Consider the following 19,889-nt stretch of genomic DNA (forward strand, 5'->3'; position numbering starts at 1 on the left):
TACATGACACAACAAGCTGCCAATTACTCTGCAACTTCTGATCCGTCTTGGGCAACCCCACTCAAAACCAGACCTTCGTCGATGCGTCTCGCTCCCTTAATATCTCGCTTACCCAGACTTATTTCTTGCTACAATCTGTTCAGCTTGCCCTTGGTGGTTTCCTAGAAAGCTCCCTCCACCAAGTGGATCCTGTAGGATGCCAGAAGAATACACTCGGGGCCGCTCTCGTGGCCGTTTGCCATCCTCGGAATTTGATCGGGCCCCATCCTTGCAGCGTTCTTTGTCCCCTCGCTCAGAATCGAGATTCAACACCACACCCCGGAGGCGTTCTGTGGAGCGTGGTGCTGTTCGCCGCAATGGTCACCGTTCCAGAAGCTGGTCGCGGTCACCGTCGCACAACAGAGCGCTATCCCGTAGTCGAAGCCGAAGTCGAAGCCGAAGCCGAAGCCGAAGCGAAGCTCCCAGACGTTACAGAAAGAAAGACTTCAGTCGGACCCCGAGTCCCTCTGCCGATGCTTCAAGAAGCTCAAAGGTCGGTTGCGCTCGCATCATCCTAGTCTGTAGGTTTATGCTAGAACTAACGGAAATCAAAGATAGTTATTGAAAAGTTGACCAAGAATGTTACCGAATCACATCTTCGGGAGATATTTGGTGGTTTTGGTGACATACAAAGTCTTGATCTTCCCATGAATAAAGCTTGTAAGTCCTATAGACTCATGCTTTCCTACATGCCCAGGCTGACGCTCTACTAGTCATGACAAACAGGGGCACTGCATACATACTCTACCACGATCCTGCGGATGCAGAGGCAGCCATCGCGCATATGCATGAAGCTCAGCTAGATGGTGCCATTTTGAATGTGTCGATTGTTCTTCCTAGGAGAGCTTTTTCTCGCTCACCACCACCAGTTCAACATAGCAGAGCAAGCTTTGGCCGCCCAGGACATGGCCGCGGACCCCCGTCGGATAGTCGCGCTCCAAGGTCACCGCCACCGGCTAGGAAATATCGCCGTTCTCGGCATATGGAAAGACATGACATCTATAGGCCTCGCTCTCTGTCGCGCTCCAGGTCGCCACGCCGCTCTCGATCCCTTTCTTCCAAATCCCGTTCAACTTCACCACCGCCAAGGCGGACACACTCGCGTATGGACAGCTCCCAACGTCGCCGTCGCCGTAGCCCGAGCTACAGCAGCTATGGCTATAGCAGTCGCAGCGATAGGGAACGGAGCGCGAGCCTAAGAAGAGACCATCATTAAAACCCAGGATTGTTTTACGATATGGTCTTGGTCTCATTTGATAGTCTATAGGATGTCACAATGAAGCTACTGTTCCTGGCGTCGTTCAACTACAGGGGACTGGCAGAGTGATGATGGGGTGCAGGCCGGTGGACTTCTACACTCGAATCAATTCGAAGCCTTGTCCTATAATTAATAATGTAAAGTTATCTTGTGCACGGGAGAAATTTAGGAAACCCAAGTCATCCACAATCTAGCTCCAGCAATCACAAATCACCCAGGACCAGGGTCAGTGACGAGAAGCACCTTTAGAAAAAGGCGCACCAGCCAATATACATAGCGGCTAGATTCTTTACATCCGTTGCTTGTACAATTAATTCGTCTACGTGACCGTCCACTGAAAGGGGGACTGATTCACCAGGTAGAAGGCCACGAAGTTTGTTGCGAACATTCTCCAGAACACCGGCAGGTGTCTCTGGGGCATTGGCATGTGTACGACGCTTCTGTTCATCAGCAACGTGGCCGTGTACATCTTGGGTGGTGCTTACCTTCTTCCCGATAAAGTCCGTGGTAGGGTCATGCAAGAACGTCTCCAGAACGGTCATGAGTGCGTCTTCGTTGTGGCGAAGTAGACCAAGACTAATTTCACATGTCTTGCGGAACGGACCTATCAATGATATTAGCACATGAACGTTTCAGAGGTCGGTTAGAACGAACCATTGTATCCATAGGCACCGAACGCATCAACCATGTTCTGGGTCAAACGAAACGGAACCAATTCAGGTATATCGAATGTCAATCCCTATCCATGTCAGCCAAAAAGATGCAAGGCAGGTTTGTCTTGGGTCTCGGGCGCCTAACCTTGTCGAAAAGGCAATTGAAGTCGACATGTAAAACACCTCCCGTGCCTTCCTCGAACAGTATGTTCTCACCATGTCGATCACCTAACCTGCAAAGAAATGAGCTGAAAGGGACATATATCAGCAAAGTTTGGATTGACGAACCCTAGGACATGCCCAACCATGGACATAACAGCACAGGAACGAGTATAGCGAATCCTGGCAGCAAACCATGATCCTGCTTCAGGAAACATTTCAATGAACCATTCATACAGAACCGGGGGAAACCTGCATCGAGATTAGTCTTGGAACGGAGTGACTCAAGAGGAAGTGCATTCGGAAAACTTACTTTGACAAAACTTTTGTTGTGAAAAGATGGAGTTTTGAGTTGTCGGAGCATGCTTCGTTCAGGTCGTGTCTGATTTCATTATACTATAGTAGAATCACTTCAATAGCTGTATGGCTATCATCATGAAGCTGAAAAACTTACGTTTGGCGCGATGCCTCTCTCTCTCAAGAGCTTGATAACAATGTCCCTCAAAGCACGAAGGTTATCGACCCATTCGATTAGCCCGCATTCTTCGTTCAGCGGTGTCACAGCGTACGTTTTGATATCTGCCACAGCGATCCTCGGTCAGAGGATAATGGAACACAGAGGATATGATAGACGTTTGAGTACTTACACATCCGTCGTTTACTCGATTCCACATCCTTTTTGAAGAGCCGATTGATCATGTTGTTGAATTCCATGAGCCGTTGATCTTTGCGCAGGTCATCCTTGGGCTTGCACAGAATGTTGTATACTTTTCCATCTGAGCCCCGGATCCCTATCCTTCGCGGTTTCTGGAGAGAATTCAAGACCTGCACATCGTCCAGTATGGCTATCAACAGTCAGTGAGATTTTCGCAGAAGTCAAATCAAGAAGAGTTACCTTCAATAGTCGTAGGATCCCTAGGGAAGGCCCTGAAACCTTTCAGGTATTCAGGTTTATGGCTGGCTGGTAGCGTCGGCGTTAACATTGCTTGGAACGGCACCACAAGCCTACAAGGCGCCACCTTATGACTGAACTTCAGATCACGCAGGCTGACTCTCAGGACTTTGTCTTCGATGCGAGCTATGCACAACCTTAGCATTTCCTCTGAGAATTTCTGTCCTTGATTTATCATGCCACGCATATCTGACGATGGCTGATTTTTCAGTTTCTTGTTGACTTCCTGCTTGAGATTAGCTCGAACTGATTTGATGCAGATTTCTCTTTCTTGACCTACCGTAATCTTCTGCAGGCAATTTATTCCTCTAGATGCCCGGTCCTTGGAAGAGGACTTAACCACTGCGAGGACAGTCCATAGCCCTTGTTGAGGAAATGAATTAACTGCCCTGGCTACGATCTTGGTCAATAAGTCGTATACCGTCGTATTTGGGTGACATATCCTAGCAACAACTTGAGGGAGAATGGTGAAGAGCTGTTTCTAGTTAGCAAGCTCTCATATGGTACTCGACTTTGTTACCAACCAGCGCAGCCGGGATCCTGTTCACATATTTCTTGAGTTGTGTATGCATATCATCAAGGCTCTTTTTTCGCTGACTCAGAGTGTGCTTTTGGAAATCTCTATAAGTCGTCCCGATTATTCCAGTCAGCATGCGAATCGAGGTGAAGGTAACGGGAGTTGGAATCCTTAGATCCCGAAGAAAATATTCACTACTTACTCGTTGTCGCCTCTCTTTGGATCAAACGGCTGGTCGACGGTAGAAGCGTGTTCTAGCCAGAGTGTCAAGATTTTGGGCAAGGACTGGAATACGTATTTGTTGCCATGGGCCAAGGACCGGAGATAATTGTCAACAACTAATTTTGAGGCCTCGCCACTCAAGCTGGGAAAAAAATGAGCCATTGATCATTTTGCAAGTCAGGGATAGGAATGCTGACTAGATCTGTGCTTCCTTTCCCAGAGGTTTTGCTTTCTCCAAATCCAGGATTTTGTTGTAGTGCTTGCCTAGGTAGTAATGAGCCTTCTCCCACCTAAGAACCAGTTAGCTTCCACTTCAAAACACCTGCCGTACCTTTCTGGGACATAGAATTTACCTAGGGTGGAGCTTTATAGCTTCCCTGTATCTCTGGACGATAGCATCTGATTGCGTTTGCCCTGCCCTGTCTGTCCACTTGGCCAGGAGCAGATGTGCCTATATGATTGTTACAGTCAGATCGTGTCGGTAGCCTGTGGACGGTGACATACTCGAGCCAAGAGCATATTTTGATGTTCACCATTATTTGCAATTAGCGATGAGGTACGCTCTTGAGATGTGGCTGTTTCTGACGAGAACTCATTAGCAGTAATTGCGCCTTCCAGTGTTTGTATTGCTTTCCGATGATGACCGTCTTTCCAGAGGAGCCGTGCGTGCTCAATAGTGGCAGATCGATCGTTAAGACGAGCCGCATGTAGCATCGACTGGTAGGCTTGATTGGTGAAGTTGCCTTTGCGCGACAGACGTGCACTAGTTAGCCAAGCAGCAGCTATGTCGGAATCGGTAAATTCGTTCCTTAAGGCTCTATCAGCATTCGACTAGAGAAAGTTCATAAAGAGGGCAAAAGTGACATACGTTAGTTCCATCGTAGCCCTTCTAAGGCCTAAGAGATATTGCTTATCAGAGATGTAGCCCCCAAGGATATCCAAACGTCGATCCAGTATATCAGGTAGCTTTGTGCGCGAGTCATTGCTCTCACTATCCTCGAATTTAGCGCGAGCTATAGACTCTACCTCGTGTAGAGTATGTAGCTTGAGAATGCTATCATGGCATGACTGCAACGAAACCACGGAGTTGGCTGTTAGGGACTTGGCCACACTGAGTCGTAAGGCCTCTATATGTTCCCAAAATTCCGTATACTTGCCTTGCCGGAACGCATTGAGGGCCAATCCAATCTCAATATTGAATTCCCCCCTACCCAACCGCGAGAGCTGCTGAAGATACTCATTTAGCTTTCCCCAATTACTTGTGATCCAGGTCGCTTCTACTGCAAAAGGTAGAAACTTTCTAGACGAATTATTTGCTTTCAAGATCTCAAACCGTGTGAGAATGGCATCTAAGAATGTGTCAGTAGACCGGCTGGACGGGGATTGATTAGGGGAATACCTTGTTGTCCAGATTCCTTGAGACATGCGAGTAGACCCCACTGTGCTTCGCTATCATTTGGTTCTTTCTCAAGTTGCAACTCATACCAGCTTTGTGCGGTAGCCCATCTTCCTGCCTTTCGATGCTCAAGTACCTGCTGATCAATGTTTAACACGTGCAGATGGCTTGAAATTCCTTCGATACCATCTGGTTCGTCGATCCGGCTGTAGATATCTTGTAATCGCTGGTAGAGAGGTTCGACGGCGGCGCCTCCTTGCTTAGAATGCTGGGTTTTCCACTGTCGGATGTATTGCTCCCAATGGAACAGAGCCCGTGAGAACGATTTGCATTCAACAGCCCTCTTGGAGATGACCTCTGGAGGTATCGAACTCAGAAGTATCTCCACAGCTTTGGCTTGCGAATGGTAGGTGTCTAACAAAGCATCGCGAGATGTTCCTTTGTGGTTACGATTAGAAGGATGGCTGGGGTTCCTGAGACTATTTATCTGTTTCTTTTTGCCCTGTAGCCACCTTGAAAGGTAGTCGAGGACCTCGAAAATGCTCTGTTTCGAATAGTGTGAGACAACAACCAAACGAATCTGCACAAATGAATGGAAATACGCTACTCACCTGACTGCACAATATGATGTTCTCATATACATAGTCGTGTGTGTCGGGTAAGGGGTGTGACAGGACATTCACTAGCTCACAGCGTAGATCTTCTTTCTCTTGTGGGCTCCCAGAAACCGTACGGTTAAGGACCGCGAATGGCAGCAAAAAAGATGCTATTGAGATGTCTTGGCCTTTCACAATACGGCTGCAAACACTGAATACTAATTTCGCATTGTCACCGTTCCCAGCTTGCAATAGATCTTGCACAAAGGTCCGTAGCCAGTTGCCATGTGTCAATCCAGCTGTGAACAAGGGATAGCTGCAGTTAGTGTTTTGGGTCCCAATGGTAACTGTATACTTTGAGGTAAGGAAAGGTGCTAGAATGTTGCGAACAGTTTCAGGTAGCTCTAGCCAGCGTTGATATTTCTCATCGGCTCGGAAGTCACGCGATCGATTGGCCACGGCTGAATCAAGACCGCAGAACCTGAGTAGGTTCTGCATCGCATATGCAAGAAATCCTTGAGCTCTAGTATTAGAAGCTGATAGGAACGTCTCGACTAACACGTTCTGGAGGAAGAAAAGTATGAAGTCAAAGGTCTCTTCCATGCTGTCGAAGTTGGACAAAACCAGAATCCCTTTCTTTTCTTTCACCGTGTCCACTCGGTTAGGGTCAAGACAGCCGATCAAGCCTAGACATTCAGCCGATAACTTGGTTATAACATCCGAGCTAGTGTTAAATTTCACACAACAATCAAGCAATGACCGTGTTAGCTGTGCAACAACTGGATCTGGAATCTCACTGAGAACAGATCTATGAATGAACTCTTCATTCTGGGAGAGATAAGGAACTAGCTCGTGCAAGGATTGCTCAACAACCGTTGCAGTATCACTCTGACAACGACGAATGAATGCAAGGAAATGGCTTCGTACATCCATCTTCTCTTTCATGCTATTTAGCGTGGCTTCATGCTTGTCGAGTATTGGAATTGAAGCTAGCGAGGGCATGGTATTGAAGATATCGCGTACCAACTCATGGTGAGACTGCATGATGTATTCAACGAGTTCGTGCGCTTGCTTCCTTGTATCCTCAGTGAACATGTCCCAGTATCTGATCACAATTGATAGTGTCTGATCAATGAGGGGCTCAACTTCCTCTTCTTGCAGGGAAATGATCAGGACTCTCCAGACGATGAATGCATTGTTACACAGCTCTTGAATTTCAAGAGCAGCTCGTAAACATGCGCATATCTATGTCACTTTAGCTTACTACTGAAAATCACATTATATGAGCTGACATATGTACGAACCTGAGGTAAGGCGCTACTGATATGGCCACGAGCAACCTTTATCATCTCTCCAATCGCTGCAATGTTCCTTTTTTTCTCAATCAGAGGTTGTCTGATCTGAAAGTCATTTACAGCATGAGCGAACTGTGTAATGATTCCAAGGACATGCTCCTCAATGAAGTATCCTATAAGGTTCGCTCGTTTTGGTGTGTGACCTGACTTTCGTGGAACAAGGACGGCTAAAAGATGAAGTGCGCGGAGAAACTACAATTCTTTCGTGTCAACGTCGATCGCGCTGTGAAATCGGCAATGACTTACCCTCTTGCCTTTGTCCTCCCCCAAGTCGCCAAGGCCTTTGAGTAGGTCACAGGCAATTAGTATCGGCTCAATCCTCAAAAGCTCAGCCAGAGTACGGCCCCTAAAGGCAGCATCAACTTCCGACAAAGCAGACATGACGGATTCTTCTGGATTCGGCGATGGTTGGCTTAGCAAAAAAGCGAGTATCGATGCAAGATTGTTCTTCTCTGAGCAAATGTCGAATGGTGTCTTCGCGTCCTTGTACGTTGCCCCAACTCTGACGATCACATCGCGCTTCCGGGTAAGTACCAGATATGGAAGGACATAGGTCTCTGTCAATCTGAGGAAGTCATCCACTTTCATACCCAGGAGGTCGCAGAGCTGTTCTGCCATGTAGGGGCGAGACTGAAAATTCCTCACAACGGTCACTGACAAGGTCCTCCAAAAAGGCCTGAACAAGGCGGCCGGAGTGACAGAAAGATGTTGTGCAAGCCCTGAGAGCTAAGTTCTATTAGATGATGGCCTAATCTAGTCACATGCGTAAGGCAGTATATGATCACAATATCAGGGTCCATACGTACTTCGGTATAAGCCACCGCCCCTATAAACGGGTTGGGATGTCCAAGGTACTCTACCAGACGAAGAAGTATGATATTCATCTCTTCGTCGTTAGAAAACCTGTAAATATACGATATGTTAGCGAATGCTCACAACCACTTGACAGGATCAAACTCACTGCGCCAGATGACATAAAGTAAGAATACATGTCTCATGTAATGGCGTCTCCTGTTTCTCAGAGAGGCTCTGCAACCAGTCCAGAATGACAATGAAATTACCTCGTCGGGTTTCGTGGTCGAGATCTCTACGAACGAACGAGGTTATCGAATGCCTGAAGAGTGGTCAGCACTTCAAAGTTTTCGCAAGATCTTTCAATAGAGGATACCCTGTAGTAAGACGTAGCTCTCTGACAGAGCTCCTGAGAGAATTGAGGCAGAACTCGCCGAAAGCAGAAGATGCAAGCTGCATATGAGCTGGGTCGGAAGTATGCATCAACGTCCTTCTTAACGCAACTGTCGCAGCTATCCTCAGATTTGCAGTCCGTGAAAGGTTCGAAATGATGTGATTCAAGATCTGACATAGTTCATCGCTCTTGAGAATGCTGGAATTGCTTTCTGGTTCGATATCACGACATTTGGAGTCACAGATTCTACAGTTGAAATTGTCCTCTGTATCGACATTCAACATATCTACCAGGTTTCCAGACAATGCACAGGGGATATTGCACAGAACCCTTAAGAATCTTAGTTTATCCTGCTCCGATAGTCCAATGTATGATGTACTTTCCGTTGTCAGTCAACAATTGTATTCATGGGGGCAATACATGTCGACTTACAGAACCGCACAGCTCAGATCCCCCAGGGTGCCACTCCGATCACAGCCGAGTAGTTCAAGTGAATTGGCTATAAGCCTCTCTGTCACATTTCGGCCTTCTCTGTAGGCATCCAATCGCGGGAGACAGCGATGTTTGGCCATCCGGACAGCCCCAACACCACTAATGGAAGAGTGGTCAAAACCCGGAAATTCGTGAATAGCTACCATTTCCGTTGAATGCCCCCCGCAGAAAGCTGCCTCTGCACCTTTCGCGTTGGAAGAATTGTAAGTCATGGGACAATGTACGAGGGAGCATTCGATCGCAACCTAACTTTGAGTTAACCAGACGGTAGCTATGGTGAGGGCCATACGGGATGATATACCTGAAGACAAGTATCGAATGAACTGAACAATGCGAGGTTACTCTTAATAGGTAGCACAGTAGCCCCCATTGATTGCATTATATCCTTTTCGGATGTGAAAGCCTTAGTGAAGCTGTCAATGGCATGGCTTAGGCTTAATTGGAGAACAGAAGCCTGATTTAGCATTTCTAGAGCAAAGGTTTCTGCGAATGTCTGGAGGAAAATGTATGCTAGCCTCTGTTTCGCTGATGTATGTGGAACATGGTCGCAAAATCTTTTTATGAACCTCAGGAACTGTGAAAAGGTCTGCACTTGGTTTGTGACGTCCTCAGTATCTGCTTTGGAGCGCCAAAGCACAGCGAGCTTCCACAAGCGCCGATAACTATTAGAGAGCCATGCCAAGTCCTGTCGTTTAGAGGGGATATTATAAGAAACGTGAGCATTGATTGTAGATGTGAGCATATCAAGGCATAGACGGACTGTTTGAGCGCAGCTATCAAGTCTGATCAATCTCTTCAGAGATCCACAGCGCAGGCCAAGTCTGTCAAGATCCAAAGTACAAGGCTGCTTCGGGTATACTACAGGGGAACCGGCCACATGGGTAAGCCGAGCTCGAGACTGATAGGCGTCAAGAGCATCAAGGAGTTCTGGAGTGATCAGTATAGGACTCAGATCTAGCCGAGGAATCTCACAAACCAGTAGTGCAGGCCCGAACAAAGGCAGTAATACCAACAAACGAAGACCATAGCTTCGTATGATTGTGTGAAGCGTTGAACATACTTGCGAGGATGCCACCGATTCTATCTTCGACAGGCTCACTGTCCCAGGTAGAGAATAGATGGACTAGCCAGACGACTAGACACGAGTACAGGGGACTTGCTGCATCCTTTCCCAGAACTTCTGGCTCTGGCATCTCCAAAAGCGCTAATGGGGCTTTGTCAACAGCATTTTGGACGATGTCCAAGCAGTCCAGGAGTTGACCTTGCAATTCCGACCTATCATCTCTGATACAAGGCTCTAGACCTGCTTTCAGCACGATGCAAATCAGTTTCTTAACATCAGTAATACTATCATTAAGCTGAAGATGACTATATTTCCCCTCAAGCAACTCATGCCGGAGCTGCGAAAATGCCTCTTTAGTTTGACCAAGCGTCCCATCACCCTGTGATGAAAGGTGTGGTGCAAGGTTGGCTGCGAGCGTAGAGGAAACTGGCTCTGCAGGATTCCAATCTGCAACCTCAGGAATAGGTAAACGAGACTCCTTGCGCTTATCAGTTGCCATTGGCGATGCCTTTATACATGGTCCTGATTTCTCCCAGGCCTCGTTGAGCGCGAAGAGTGGTGATCAGATCGGCTTAAGATCTACGGATAGTAATACTCATGTATGTTTCAGTGACGCGTAGTACGGTGTAAGTAACATGTATGGTTTCCCCACAGTCTATCCATCCAGTGAGGTGTTGAGATTCTTTAATGCACGAGTTAATGTGGGTATAAAGCATGAACCCCGCTTATCAATTGCTATCAAAGTGAATACCATCAAGTATCGACTTGTTATGTGCACGGTTGCAGAATAGTAATTGTATACGGAGTACTTGGAAGCGGTGGTATCATTACTACTACTATAAGCGGACTTCCGGGCGGTGGGTAATCAAATGGGTTTTCAAGGCAAAATCCTGGTATCTACGGGCTCTCAGAGCTCTACAAGGAAAGTTTCTCTTCCGCTTCCTGTGTAGAAACAGGTGGGGTACAAAAGGAAAGATAAGGTCTAGAAACTTAGTAAAACTTGTGCTCAAATTCAGTGACTTTGTACATGCAGAGTGACCCCCTCGGGTGACTCTTATACTTGTTGTCAAGCCTATTCCTGGTGTCATCAGTGCCGACTACTACTACTCAGCTAATACACCTCCCAGCAAAAATCTCACAAAGCCCTTCTCAGTCTAGCGGATGAAATATGGAGATGTCTGGTGACATGCCGCCTGAGTTGCTGGAGAACAATGCCGAACATGCTTATTTCATGAAGCAGGCGTTAATGATGGTAATTGTATCTTGCCCTAGTGACACTGGAGATTGGTATTCTTATACTCGCTCTAGGGAGAAAAAGCCCTTGCAACTGGTGAAACCCCGGTTGGCTGTGTTCTGGTGTATGACAACAAGATTGTTGGTTTTGGAATGAATGATACAAACAAATCTATGAATGTAGGTGAGCCAGCTGCCTGAACCATCAAAACCCATGGAGACCTCGGAAGTTTCAATGAATCTTTCAATTTCTCTTGTCCCTTGGGAGAGTCCCCCTCAAAGCAAAATTAGAAAGCATTTGTGAAATCTAAAACCATAGCCGGTCTTATCAGGGTACAAGACATGCCGAGTTCATTGCCATCGGAGAAATGCTCCAAACTTATCCTAGGTCAGCACTGCGTTCAACAGACCTCTATGTAACTGTTGAACCGTGTGTCATGTGTGCATCTGCTTTGAGACAATATCAGATACGAAAAGTATACTTCGGTTGTGGAAATGACAGGTTCGGGGGAACCGGTAGCATTCTATCACTACATGCCGAGTCCGTTCTTGCCTTCCCGCGGACCTACACTCTATGACCTAGAACTAATTCATACTAGTCGCTCGATAGATCCACCATACCCTGTGCAAGGCGGGTTGTTCCATAAGGAAGCTATCATGTTACTTCGGCGCTTCTACATACAAGAAAATGAGAAGGGTAGGTAGCTAGCTTCTGACAACTGTGACAAGGAAGCCTTCTAACAGACTCTTTCGAGCAGCGCCCAAGCCCCGCCCTAAAAAGCACCGTGAATTGAAAACGGATTTCGACCAGGAAGTCCTCATTGCGTCCCCGACACCTTGAGCGGGAACGGGTTGTACTTATGCTCAATGAAGGAAGCTGAGGGCTAAGCATCTTCGATGTCGTGTAGAAGCGATCAAGGTGAAGTGAGGGAAAGGTTCCATTTAGGTTTTGCGTTGTTTCAGGAACTAAATATACAATATCGCGCAAGAGCCAATGAAACGTTAACGAGCCGATCCTTATACCGTCTTTCATGTCACAAGTTTAGGAGCTAGCTTGCTTCAACCGCTCGGCTTCCAGCTCCCGCTCGGCCTGCTGATAGTACTTGGCCGTGTCGACGCCATGCTTGTATTGCAGTTAGTAACAAGTTTTATACCCGACGCTGATGGTTATGTATGAAAGGTGATGGCTCTTCCATCGTACTTACCTGGTCATGGTTGACAAGGTTGAACCATGGAAGAACATGGATGAATAGCTCAGAGTATCTAGAGTTTCGAGCAGCAACGCCTTGCAGGTATGAAGAGACTTTAGATGTGCCATATAGGGATTCCCCTTTCTTGACTTTGTCCACCATCTCCTTCATATCCATATCAGCTTCCCTCGAATTCTCCGTGAAGCCATAGAAGCGGTCTGCACAAGAACGTTAGTATTACAAGGGCGTAGATCAAAACAACTGCTCCATGGTTGCACTGACTGCAGGATCTCTGATAGACCACGTGGAGACCTCCAATAAGGCCAATGGCTGTTGCTAGGCGCATCACAGGAGCGAACCCTCCCCTGCCGACGTGAGAAGGGCTCACTCTTTCCATAACCCAGAACGCAAGAGGAGACGCAGCGGCCATTCCGCCGCCCACTGCGTAGTCAGAGGGTCGTGCATATCCGAAAACTCGTCTCAAGTGCCTGATTTAAAAAGTGAGTCAATTGCAATATGGCAACGTCAAGCTGGTCCATACGGGTCGGAGTCAATTAGCTACAAAAGCCAAAGTTAGCCGCAAGATCTGTAACTCCATTTCGGATAGAGAATAATCAACCCTACCGGGTAGTCTGTATTGGCCCGCTTTGGGGGAACAAGAATTGACTTGTGATCAGTCGCCATTGTGACCGGGCTGGGACAGTGGAGGATGAATTATAATGGACGTTTCTGGATTGGCTTCCGCTTCAATGGAGATGGAAGTCGGACGGAGTTATGCCAAGCCCAAAGCCATACCGATTGAAGACTAGCGGGTATTCATAATTACAAAGCCTAGGTAATGCGTAGTTAGTTACAGTTATGCTGAAAAGGCTTTGTAACCCGTTGTCACGCTAGCCCGACCGCCTACCCTACTTTGATGATATGATACTAATAGTACTGATCTTACCTTTTCTGGCAAATTAAGCTGAGAACCTGGCACGCGTCTTGAGCGACGCGTAACGCTATCCGTTTACAGCTGTTCGAGATGGTCATTTGCGGACTTTCATCGAAGTATGCGTACTACTTGTTCAGCCAACAATAACCGGATTTTATGAGAAGATTGTCATTTTCACTATTTTACAAGTCATCAGGAGGTTCGTTGGATGATGGAGAAAGATGTGGGCTACTCAAACCCATCAATGGGCCATGATGATGCATTGTTCGATTATGATGCCGGCTTAGAGAGCACATTGCAAGATATAACTGTGGATTCAAACAGAGGTGGGCCCATTGCTGCACCTATGTTAGGCTTGGATGAAAAGGTCACAATCACTAAGCAGCGACGATCTACTGTCAAGCTGGATGAGGGCCGGTAAGACTGACAACCGGGGGAGCGCTCTGAATCTAATGCTTATTGCTTCCTAGATTACTGTCACAAGCCGGCATACCAAAACTGCGTTCTACGGCGAAGTCTAAATTGAAGTTCAAAGGGAAAGGACATGAGGTCTGCTGAACCCTTCATACTGTCGCCGAGGGATGTCTGCGTAGCTAACTTTCTCAAAGTTTTCGGACGCCGCTCGACTATTAAACTTCTACCAACTATGGCTCGATGATTTGTTCCCTCGCGCGAAGTTCGCTGATGGATTGGCTATCATAGAGAAACTGGGTCATTCGAAACGCTTGCAGACGATGCGACGAGAATGGATAGACGAGGAAAAGCCGAGACTCCCCGCAACCGACATCGAAGATGCGCAACAAACGGGGTTCTCGGCTCCACATGTCCATGACAATAGTATGTCTATTAGGCATCTAAATGAAGCCGACGCGATTTTTGGCCAAGGAGATAGCGTGGCACAGTCGCCTCCCACACATGGCATCGGAGCTCAGCCATCCTCACTTACGCTAGGAGACGCTCCTCAGCAGGGAGATTTGTTTGTGTCGGATGATGAGAGTGTCCCAAGAGAAATCATAGAAGGTACTCATGATAATGATGATGATGATGATGAGCTGGAAGCACTTCTTCGCGAGCACGAGGATAGCATTATTGATAATCATAATCTGGCAGGACCAGATGCATGGGCTTGAGGCAATAAGCCTATGGGTAGCCTGGGTTCTATAGACAATATTGATGTTTCGAGCAATACAGCCACTTAGGGCACCAAGAATGTTTCGTACAGTGGACTAACTATTTCTATTTCTACATGGCGCAGACACGGTCTAGCCGGCCACTTTTTTTCCTTTTTCGAAAAACCCCTTGCTCTTTCCCTCTACCTTGATAGTCACCGTAAAATATAAGGTACAAAAATTATCGAAAATGCGGTGCTTCAGCAGATACCACCATAATGTGCTTTCTTCACTTTCTCTTCTCCTTTTCTTCCCCTCTCGTGTCTGCAATGGTTTATCAACTGGTCTAAGCATAATCTACAAGATTGGTAAGGCTCATGAAACATGCCATTGCGCGGGGCTCATTGATGAAGTGCCGGTGTATCTCCAATTTTTCCCTGGCACTAGCTTTTCGTTTATGCTAATGTTGCCGGCTCAGTGAACACGGAGAATTGTCCACCACCGCCGGCCCAGTTTAACTTTTTCCCACGAACGGCAGTATTCTCGATGACAGTCGCTATTTCAATGTCATCCGGTGTACCCTGGCCTGTTTGATAGGTGGCAGAGAATCCCCACGACCAAGGACGACCATCAACATCAATGACGAGTGAATGGTCTGAACCAGCTGCAACAGTATTGGCTTTGACTCCAGGAACAGCTTTAGGCTCTATCAAGATACGAGGCCGTCCGCGCTCGTCCTTAATGACCGCATCCTCAGGTAGACTGTCGATTTTCAGACCTGTTTGGTAGCCATCCAATCGTCCCCATACAAGGCACTCTCCATTATCAGCGATGGCAAGCGAATGATGGGCGCCGCCGCAGATCTGTGTAACTGCTTTCCCAGATAGCGACTCCACGGCGGTGGGATGCACAATTGCAGCTTCATCGTCACCGGCACCAGCCCTGATACCCGTTTCGCCGAAACTGTTCAAACCCCATGCGTAGACCTCTCCGGACTGATGAACAGCGAAAGAGTGAAAAGCCCCACAGCCGATATGCACAATATTCTTCGGCAGGCCAAACTCGCGCGGCTGCAGGCCGTTCAATCTGTTTCGCTCAATGATACGACGGCCCAGTTGGTTTTGCTGGCCCGAACCCCATGAAAATACAGCACCTTTTTCGTTCAGTGCCAGGACATGATTATCGCCACAAGCCAGGTGTTTGATTTTCTTCAAAGACGGTATCAGACTAGGCGTAAGCTGGACTTTATTGGTGGCATCAAAACCTAAGATACCATCATTGCTCTAATTCGCCTCTTAGCCTAAGCAGTTCTTTATACAAGGGTATGCAAAGGTTGACTTACTCTGAATGTTCCCCAACCATAGACTTGACCGTCATCCGTAAGGGCAAAACTTGAGCTGTCGCCAGCAGCAACTTCAACGAAGACGGTGTCTTTTGGGAAAGCCTCTGACGGAATAGCAGTGGGATTTGATTCGTGGGGATTTAAAGCAATGTCATCATCGGAGTCCGAGTCTGACTCATTGTCGGCTTTGTCCATATCTTTGTACCCACCGTCCCAAGTAGTATCTCTGCCAAGGGCTCCTTGGTCATTGACACCCCATGTAAGGATCTTGTTGTCATACGTAAGTGCAACGCAATGCATCCCACCAACAGCGACCTGCACGACACCGACACGGTCCGCTGGCAAGTTGGCATTCAACCGAGGCCGCTTCACGTCAATTGCATTCTTAGCAGATCCCAGGCCCAACTCGCCAGAGCTGCCTTCGCCGCACACATAGACATTTAGTCGAGTGGTTGGCGCATGGTTGATGACCACCTTCGGCTTCGGTTTAGTAACCCGGGGTTTGGCAACGCGGGCCTTTTTCAAATCGCGAGCTGGAGCTTCATCGACAACTTCCGCCTTCCGCTTTGCACGTTTCGCAGGCTCAACTTCACGCTTCTTGCTTGCAAGGTTGTCGTCCGTTCCACCGCCCTTCTTGGGAGCCGTGGCAGATTTCGCGGTTTGTCTTTTGGTGGTCTTCTTGGGCTTCGCAGGGGCCTCTCGCTTGTCAGTTGGAGCTTTGCGAGCAGTACTGGTCGTGGCAGTTGTCTTCTTCGCTTTCGTTGTTGTTTTGGTGTTAGCCTTCGTAGCTGCCTTCGTCGTAGTAGTTGTAGTTGCTGCGGTCTGTTTAACCTTTGCCGCCGCAGCTGATGCCGCAGCCGGCTTGGGTGCGCTTTTCTTGGGCGGCATAGTCGCTGTCAGATTAACAACTATGTCTTGGCTGATTGGCCGTTGCAGTGGTACACCGGAAGCGTATCAGGGGCCTAGTGAGTTGGAAAAAGTAAAAGGCTCACCAGTGACCCAGGTAATGAGCTGTTAAAAAAGAAAGAAGATGGAAGGAGGTGGGGAAGAGAAAAGCCACCGAAGAGGCGCTGGACGATTTGAAAAGAAAAAGGTACAAGAAAGGGTGGGGAATGCGCCTACGCGATAAGAGCTCTGGTGTTATTGTTGTTACTTGTTGTGTTTTTGCGATCTGATTTCAGAGCAACACTAAAGAACAATGGCACCCGTTAAACAAAGAAACCCATTCTTTGAAAACACCAACTCAGAAAAAAAATGCCTAGCAGTATTTATATGTTTCGCTACAAGAGTTTTCTTGGTCATTCACATCCCAGGGACGGTTCTTTGTTTTTCTTTCTTTGTTCTCCCTCCTTCTCCCCTAATCTTAATTAAATATACTATTTCATTTCGGTGCCCTTGAGTACAAAATAAGCTATAGTACCGGCCTGGGAATTACGCATGCATGAAGTTGGTTAATTCCGAGGACTCAACTTCTTCCATTGCTCAGGCATTCTTGACTACTAGTAGTAGGGACTGCTATGTCTTGCCAAGCTGCCATATGTAGCAGTAGACGGTCCTCCCAACTGTTCCTGTAAAACATCCATCGTGACTTCGCTGACAGCCACCTTGGGTTTGGGGGGATACATTTTTGTTCTCAGCAACAATGGTGTGTTTTACGACTCGGCATTTGTAGTAGTAGGAGACTCAGTAGAGGGCGCAACCCGAATTCTTCCACACATAATAACATTCTGACCCAAGGGCGTCCATTTCACGTCTCTAGGATTCAGAGCAGCGTTTGGCTTGCCTTCTTGATCCCGCTTGGAATCTGGGCTCACACTTACTCCACCGGAGCCAAGATAGGTTGGAGCGACAGTAACAATGATAGTATCAATAAATTCGGTGTATTCGGGGTTCAAAAGCTCACTCAAAACGGTCCCGCCGCCTTCGATCATGACGCTTTTGATCCCCTCAGATGCCAACGCACGTAGTATGGCTTCCCAGCGCAGCCGCCAGTTCTGATTGTACTCCATGATACGGAGATAATCGCCCCCGTAGCCCTTCAGCATCATCAACTTTTGTGGGTCAATCCTGGCTCCTGGGGATACCACTACCCACGGCGCCTTGCCTTTCCCTTCTACTGCAGTCCTCAGCATTCGGCAGTCTGGATGTACAGGCCATCGTCCTGTGGGATCGACTATCACTGGCCGCGGTTGCCACATCCTTCCAAGGCCACCGAACCCACCTGCGCCTTCCAGCCTACAGTTTAGCCCGGGATTGTCTGCAAGCACTGTTCCAACTCCGATGAGGATTGCGTCATGACGTGACCTGAGATAGTGGGTCATCAATTTAGCCTCTGGCCCGGATAGCACAGTTTGCATGCCTGGCAGGAGTGATATCTTAGAATCCATCGACGATGCATAGGACAGGGTGACATGAGGGAACTGGCGGCGATCATTGTGCTTTGGGAGATAAGGCTCAAGAAAATCTAGAGGGAACCGAGGGAAGGAGAGCGTATCCGGCGGCAAAGATGCGTGTAGGGCTGTATTCGAGAGTAACTTGTCGCTCGGAGTATTGCTGATACCACCAGCCGCTCGCATCCTTACAATGCCGTGACCCTTATGATATTCATAGCCTTCATGCGCCACAAGTTTAACGTCGGGGTTCTGTATCCTCCACTTCGCCGAGACATTGCGCACGTCCGTCACTGTACAGAATTTGCCCCCAGCTTCAACAAGCTTTTCAGGTTCTTCTTGGAACTTCGTGAAAATTGAGGAAGGTAGATACCCCTTGATTGCTTCCCTCCGCGCAAACTCCATTAATCCAGAATTTCGCTTCACTCGGTCAATATAATCAAGGTCATGTGAATGTACCCGACTGCTCCCTGGAGTTCTCGCTATTGTCACCGTCGAATATGCTCCTTCGAACTTGACAACTTTGATCTGGAAGTTGCAGATACCACCCTCCCGCACTCTCTTCTTTCGGGGGCGTTTGCCCTCAGGAAGAGGACGAGTTTCTGACGTACGATGAGTGGGGCGTCGCAAACGACACATATAATAGTCCGTGGTGCAATGCCCTTCTTTGCTGGAATTAGACCTCTGTTTGACCCATACATTGTCGATAAACGGCCAATAAGTCTCAAATTCCTCCAAGCTAATCTCTATGGGATCCTTGCACTCGAACATCACTTGGCGTATCCTTGCAAGATTGGGGGGATTATTGATGAGATTGTGGTTTGTGGCCGAGCTTGAGTCCCTTGACCGGGAGTCACAGTTGGGATCGTCGACATCTGCTTCTCTAGGGATATCGTCGCTCGCGGAATTGTGGTCGCTTCCTATCTGCACGGGTCCTTGTATATCCAATCCCTCTGGTCTTACAGACTCCGTCGCATTCCCAGAGAAGTGGTCGGTTTCGAGAACCGCATCGTGGGGTATGAGGTCGGCGGGCGTTGTATTATTATCGTCGTTGCGGTTGTTATCATTCTCGTAGAAAGCCACCATGCGTCCGTTCAATGGAGCTTCTTCCAGTCCATCTTTTGCACGGTTCGGAGCACCATCGCACGATGAGCCCGACCCAGAGTCGGGCGATAATGATTTTGTACTCGTATCAGACGCGTCTGAGCGGTCATGTTCCATGTCGAACATCGGAGTTTCCTGGGGCTAGACCAAGGGCAGCTTGAGAGACACGTACGGTGTGGTCCAATATCGGGTCGAAAAGGCCCCGCAGCTAGCCTGCTCATATCATGGCTCAGAAACGATGCACTTGTCGGACTGCTATCGTGGTAAATACGTGACGCCTGTTGTCTGTTAATGCGAGCCACTCACTTCTAGGCGCTCTTCCTTGACTAAAAGTGTTCAAGGTCAGATTAGGCCTTGTGCTGTCAATTCCCTCCGTCATCCAGCCGACGTTTCTTGGCACCCTCTCTTGCGGAAAGTGCCCGCGTTTGCCGGAAACCAAGCGCCATTTATATAGTCATTCATTGGTACGCGTCGTGAATATGCAGCTCTACAAACTATAGTTTAGATATCGAATGAATGCTACAGAGTAACGATTACGTTGTGTTGTTGTAGCATCTATCTCAGTCGCCGAGAAATAATTGCATGTAGAATCTAACTTGAGTACAAGCCAATACAGAAGTCAAGAACGCGCTAAAGCCCAATGCAACCTCCTATTGGGCTGGCTTCTCAATAAGCGCCGATCTCTGCTCCAGCTCGCGC

General features: G+C 47.9%; 6 protein-coding genes across 6 annotated transcripts; 2 read left to right on the forward strand and 4 right to left on the reverse strand.

Annotated features, from left to right (window-relative positions):
* Positions 1-196: 196 nt before the first annotated feature.
* AKAW2_40693S (uncharacterized protein) lies at positions 197-1,255 on the forward strand (the record flags this gene model as incomplete). Its single annotated transcript, XM_041689050.1, has 3 exons — positions 197-532; positions 594-699; positions 753-1,255. The coding sequence occupies 3 exons, from the start codon at positions 197-199 to the stop codon at positions 1,253-1,255; spliced, it is 945 nt and encodes a 314-aa protein (XP_041542773.1).
* Positions 1,256-1,542: 287 nt separating this feature from the next.
* atrA (protein kinase MEC1) lies at positions 1,543-10,387 on the reverse strand (the record flags this gene model as incomplete). The annotated part of the gene is made up of 26 exons (XM_041689051.1): positions 1,543-1,734; positions 1,783-1,901; positions 1,952-2,036; positions 2,096-2,183; positions 2,239-2,361; positions 2,423-2,505; positions 2,564-2,688; positions 2,757-2,954; positions 3,005-3,287; positions 3,342-3,536; positions 3,586-3,682; positions 3,781-3,942; positions 3,998-4,090; positions 4,154-4,251; positions 4,305-4,608; positions 4,669-5,149; positions 5,200-5,740; positions 5,808-7,037; positions 7,097-7,339; positions 7,394-7,873; positions 7,954-8,050; positions 8,109-8,261; positions 8,316-8,711; positions 8,766-9,070; positions 9,127-9,752; positions 9,802-10,387. The coding sequence occupies 26 exons, from the start codon at positions 10,385-10,387 to the stop codon at positions 1,543-1,545; spliced, it is 7,383 nt and encodes a 2,460-aa protein (XP_041542774.1).
* A 1,776-nt stretch (positions 10,388-12,163) lies between these two features.
* On the reverse strand, positions 12,164-12,995 carry AKAW2_40695A (putative NADH-ubiquinone oxidoreductase 21 kDa subunit; the record flags this gene model as incomplete). Its single annotated transcript, XM_041689052.1, has 5 exons — positions 12,164-12,244; positions 12,327-12,529; positions 12,594-12,799; positions 12,853-12,869; positions 12,936-12,995. The coding sequence occupies 5 exons, from the start codon at positions 12,993-12,995 to the stop codon at positions 12,164-12,166; spliced, it is 567 nt and encodes a 188-aa protein (XP_041542775.1).
* Positions 12,996-13,453: 458 nt separating this feature from the next.
* On the forward strand, positions 13,454-14,375 carry CSM3 (Chromosome segregation in meiosis protein 3; the record flags this gene model as incomplete). Its single annotated transcript, XM_041689053.1, has 3 exons — positions 13,454-13,662; positions 13,716-13,794; positions 13,854-14,375. The coding sequence occupies 3 exons, from the start codon at positions 13,454-13,456 to the stop codon at positions 14,373-14,375; spliced, it is 810 nt and encodes a 269-aa protein (XP_041542776.1).
* A 434-nt stretch (positions 14,376-14,809) lies between these two features.
* On the reverse strand, positions 14,810-16,584 carry AKAW2_40697A (uncharacterized protein; the record flags this gene model as incomplete). Its single annotated transcript, XM_041689054.1, has 2 exons — positions 14,810-15,637; positions 15,697-16,584. The coding sequence occupies 2 exons, from the start codon at positions 16,582-16,584 to the stop codon at positions 14,810-14,812; spliced, it is 1,716 nt and encodes a 571-aa protein (XP_041542777.1).
* Positions 16,585-17,348: 764 nt separating this feature from the next.
* On the reverse strand, positions 17,349-19,307 carry RIB7_2 (RibD family protein; the record flags this gene model as incomplete). Its single annotated transcript, XM_041689055.1, has 1 exon — positions 17,349-19,307. One exon carries the CDS (start codon positions 19,305-19,307, stop codon positions 17,349-17,351), a length of 1,959 nt encoding a protein of 652 aa, XP_041542778.1.
* Positions 19,308-19,889: the final 582 nt, after the last annotated feature.

This window comes from Aspergillus luchuensis, chromosome 4, assembly GCF_016861625.1.
Source record: "Aspergillus luchuensis IFO 4308 DNA, chromosome 4, nearly complete sequence".
NCBI lineage: Eukaryota > Fungi > Ascomycota > Eurotiomycetes > Eurotiales > Aspergillaceae > Aspergillus > Aspergillus luchuensis.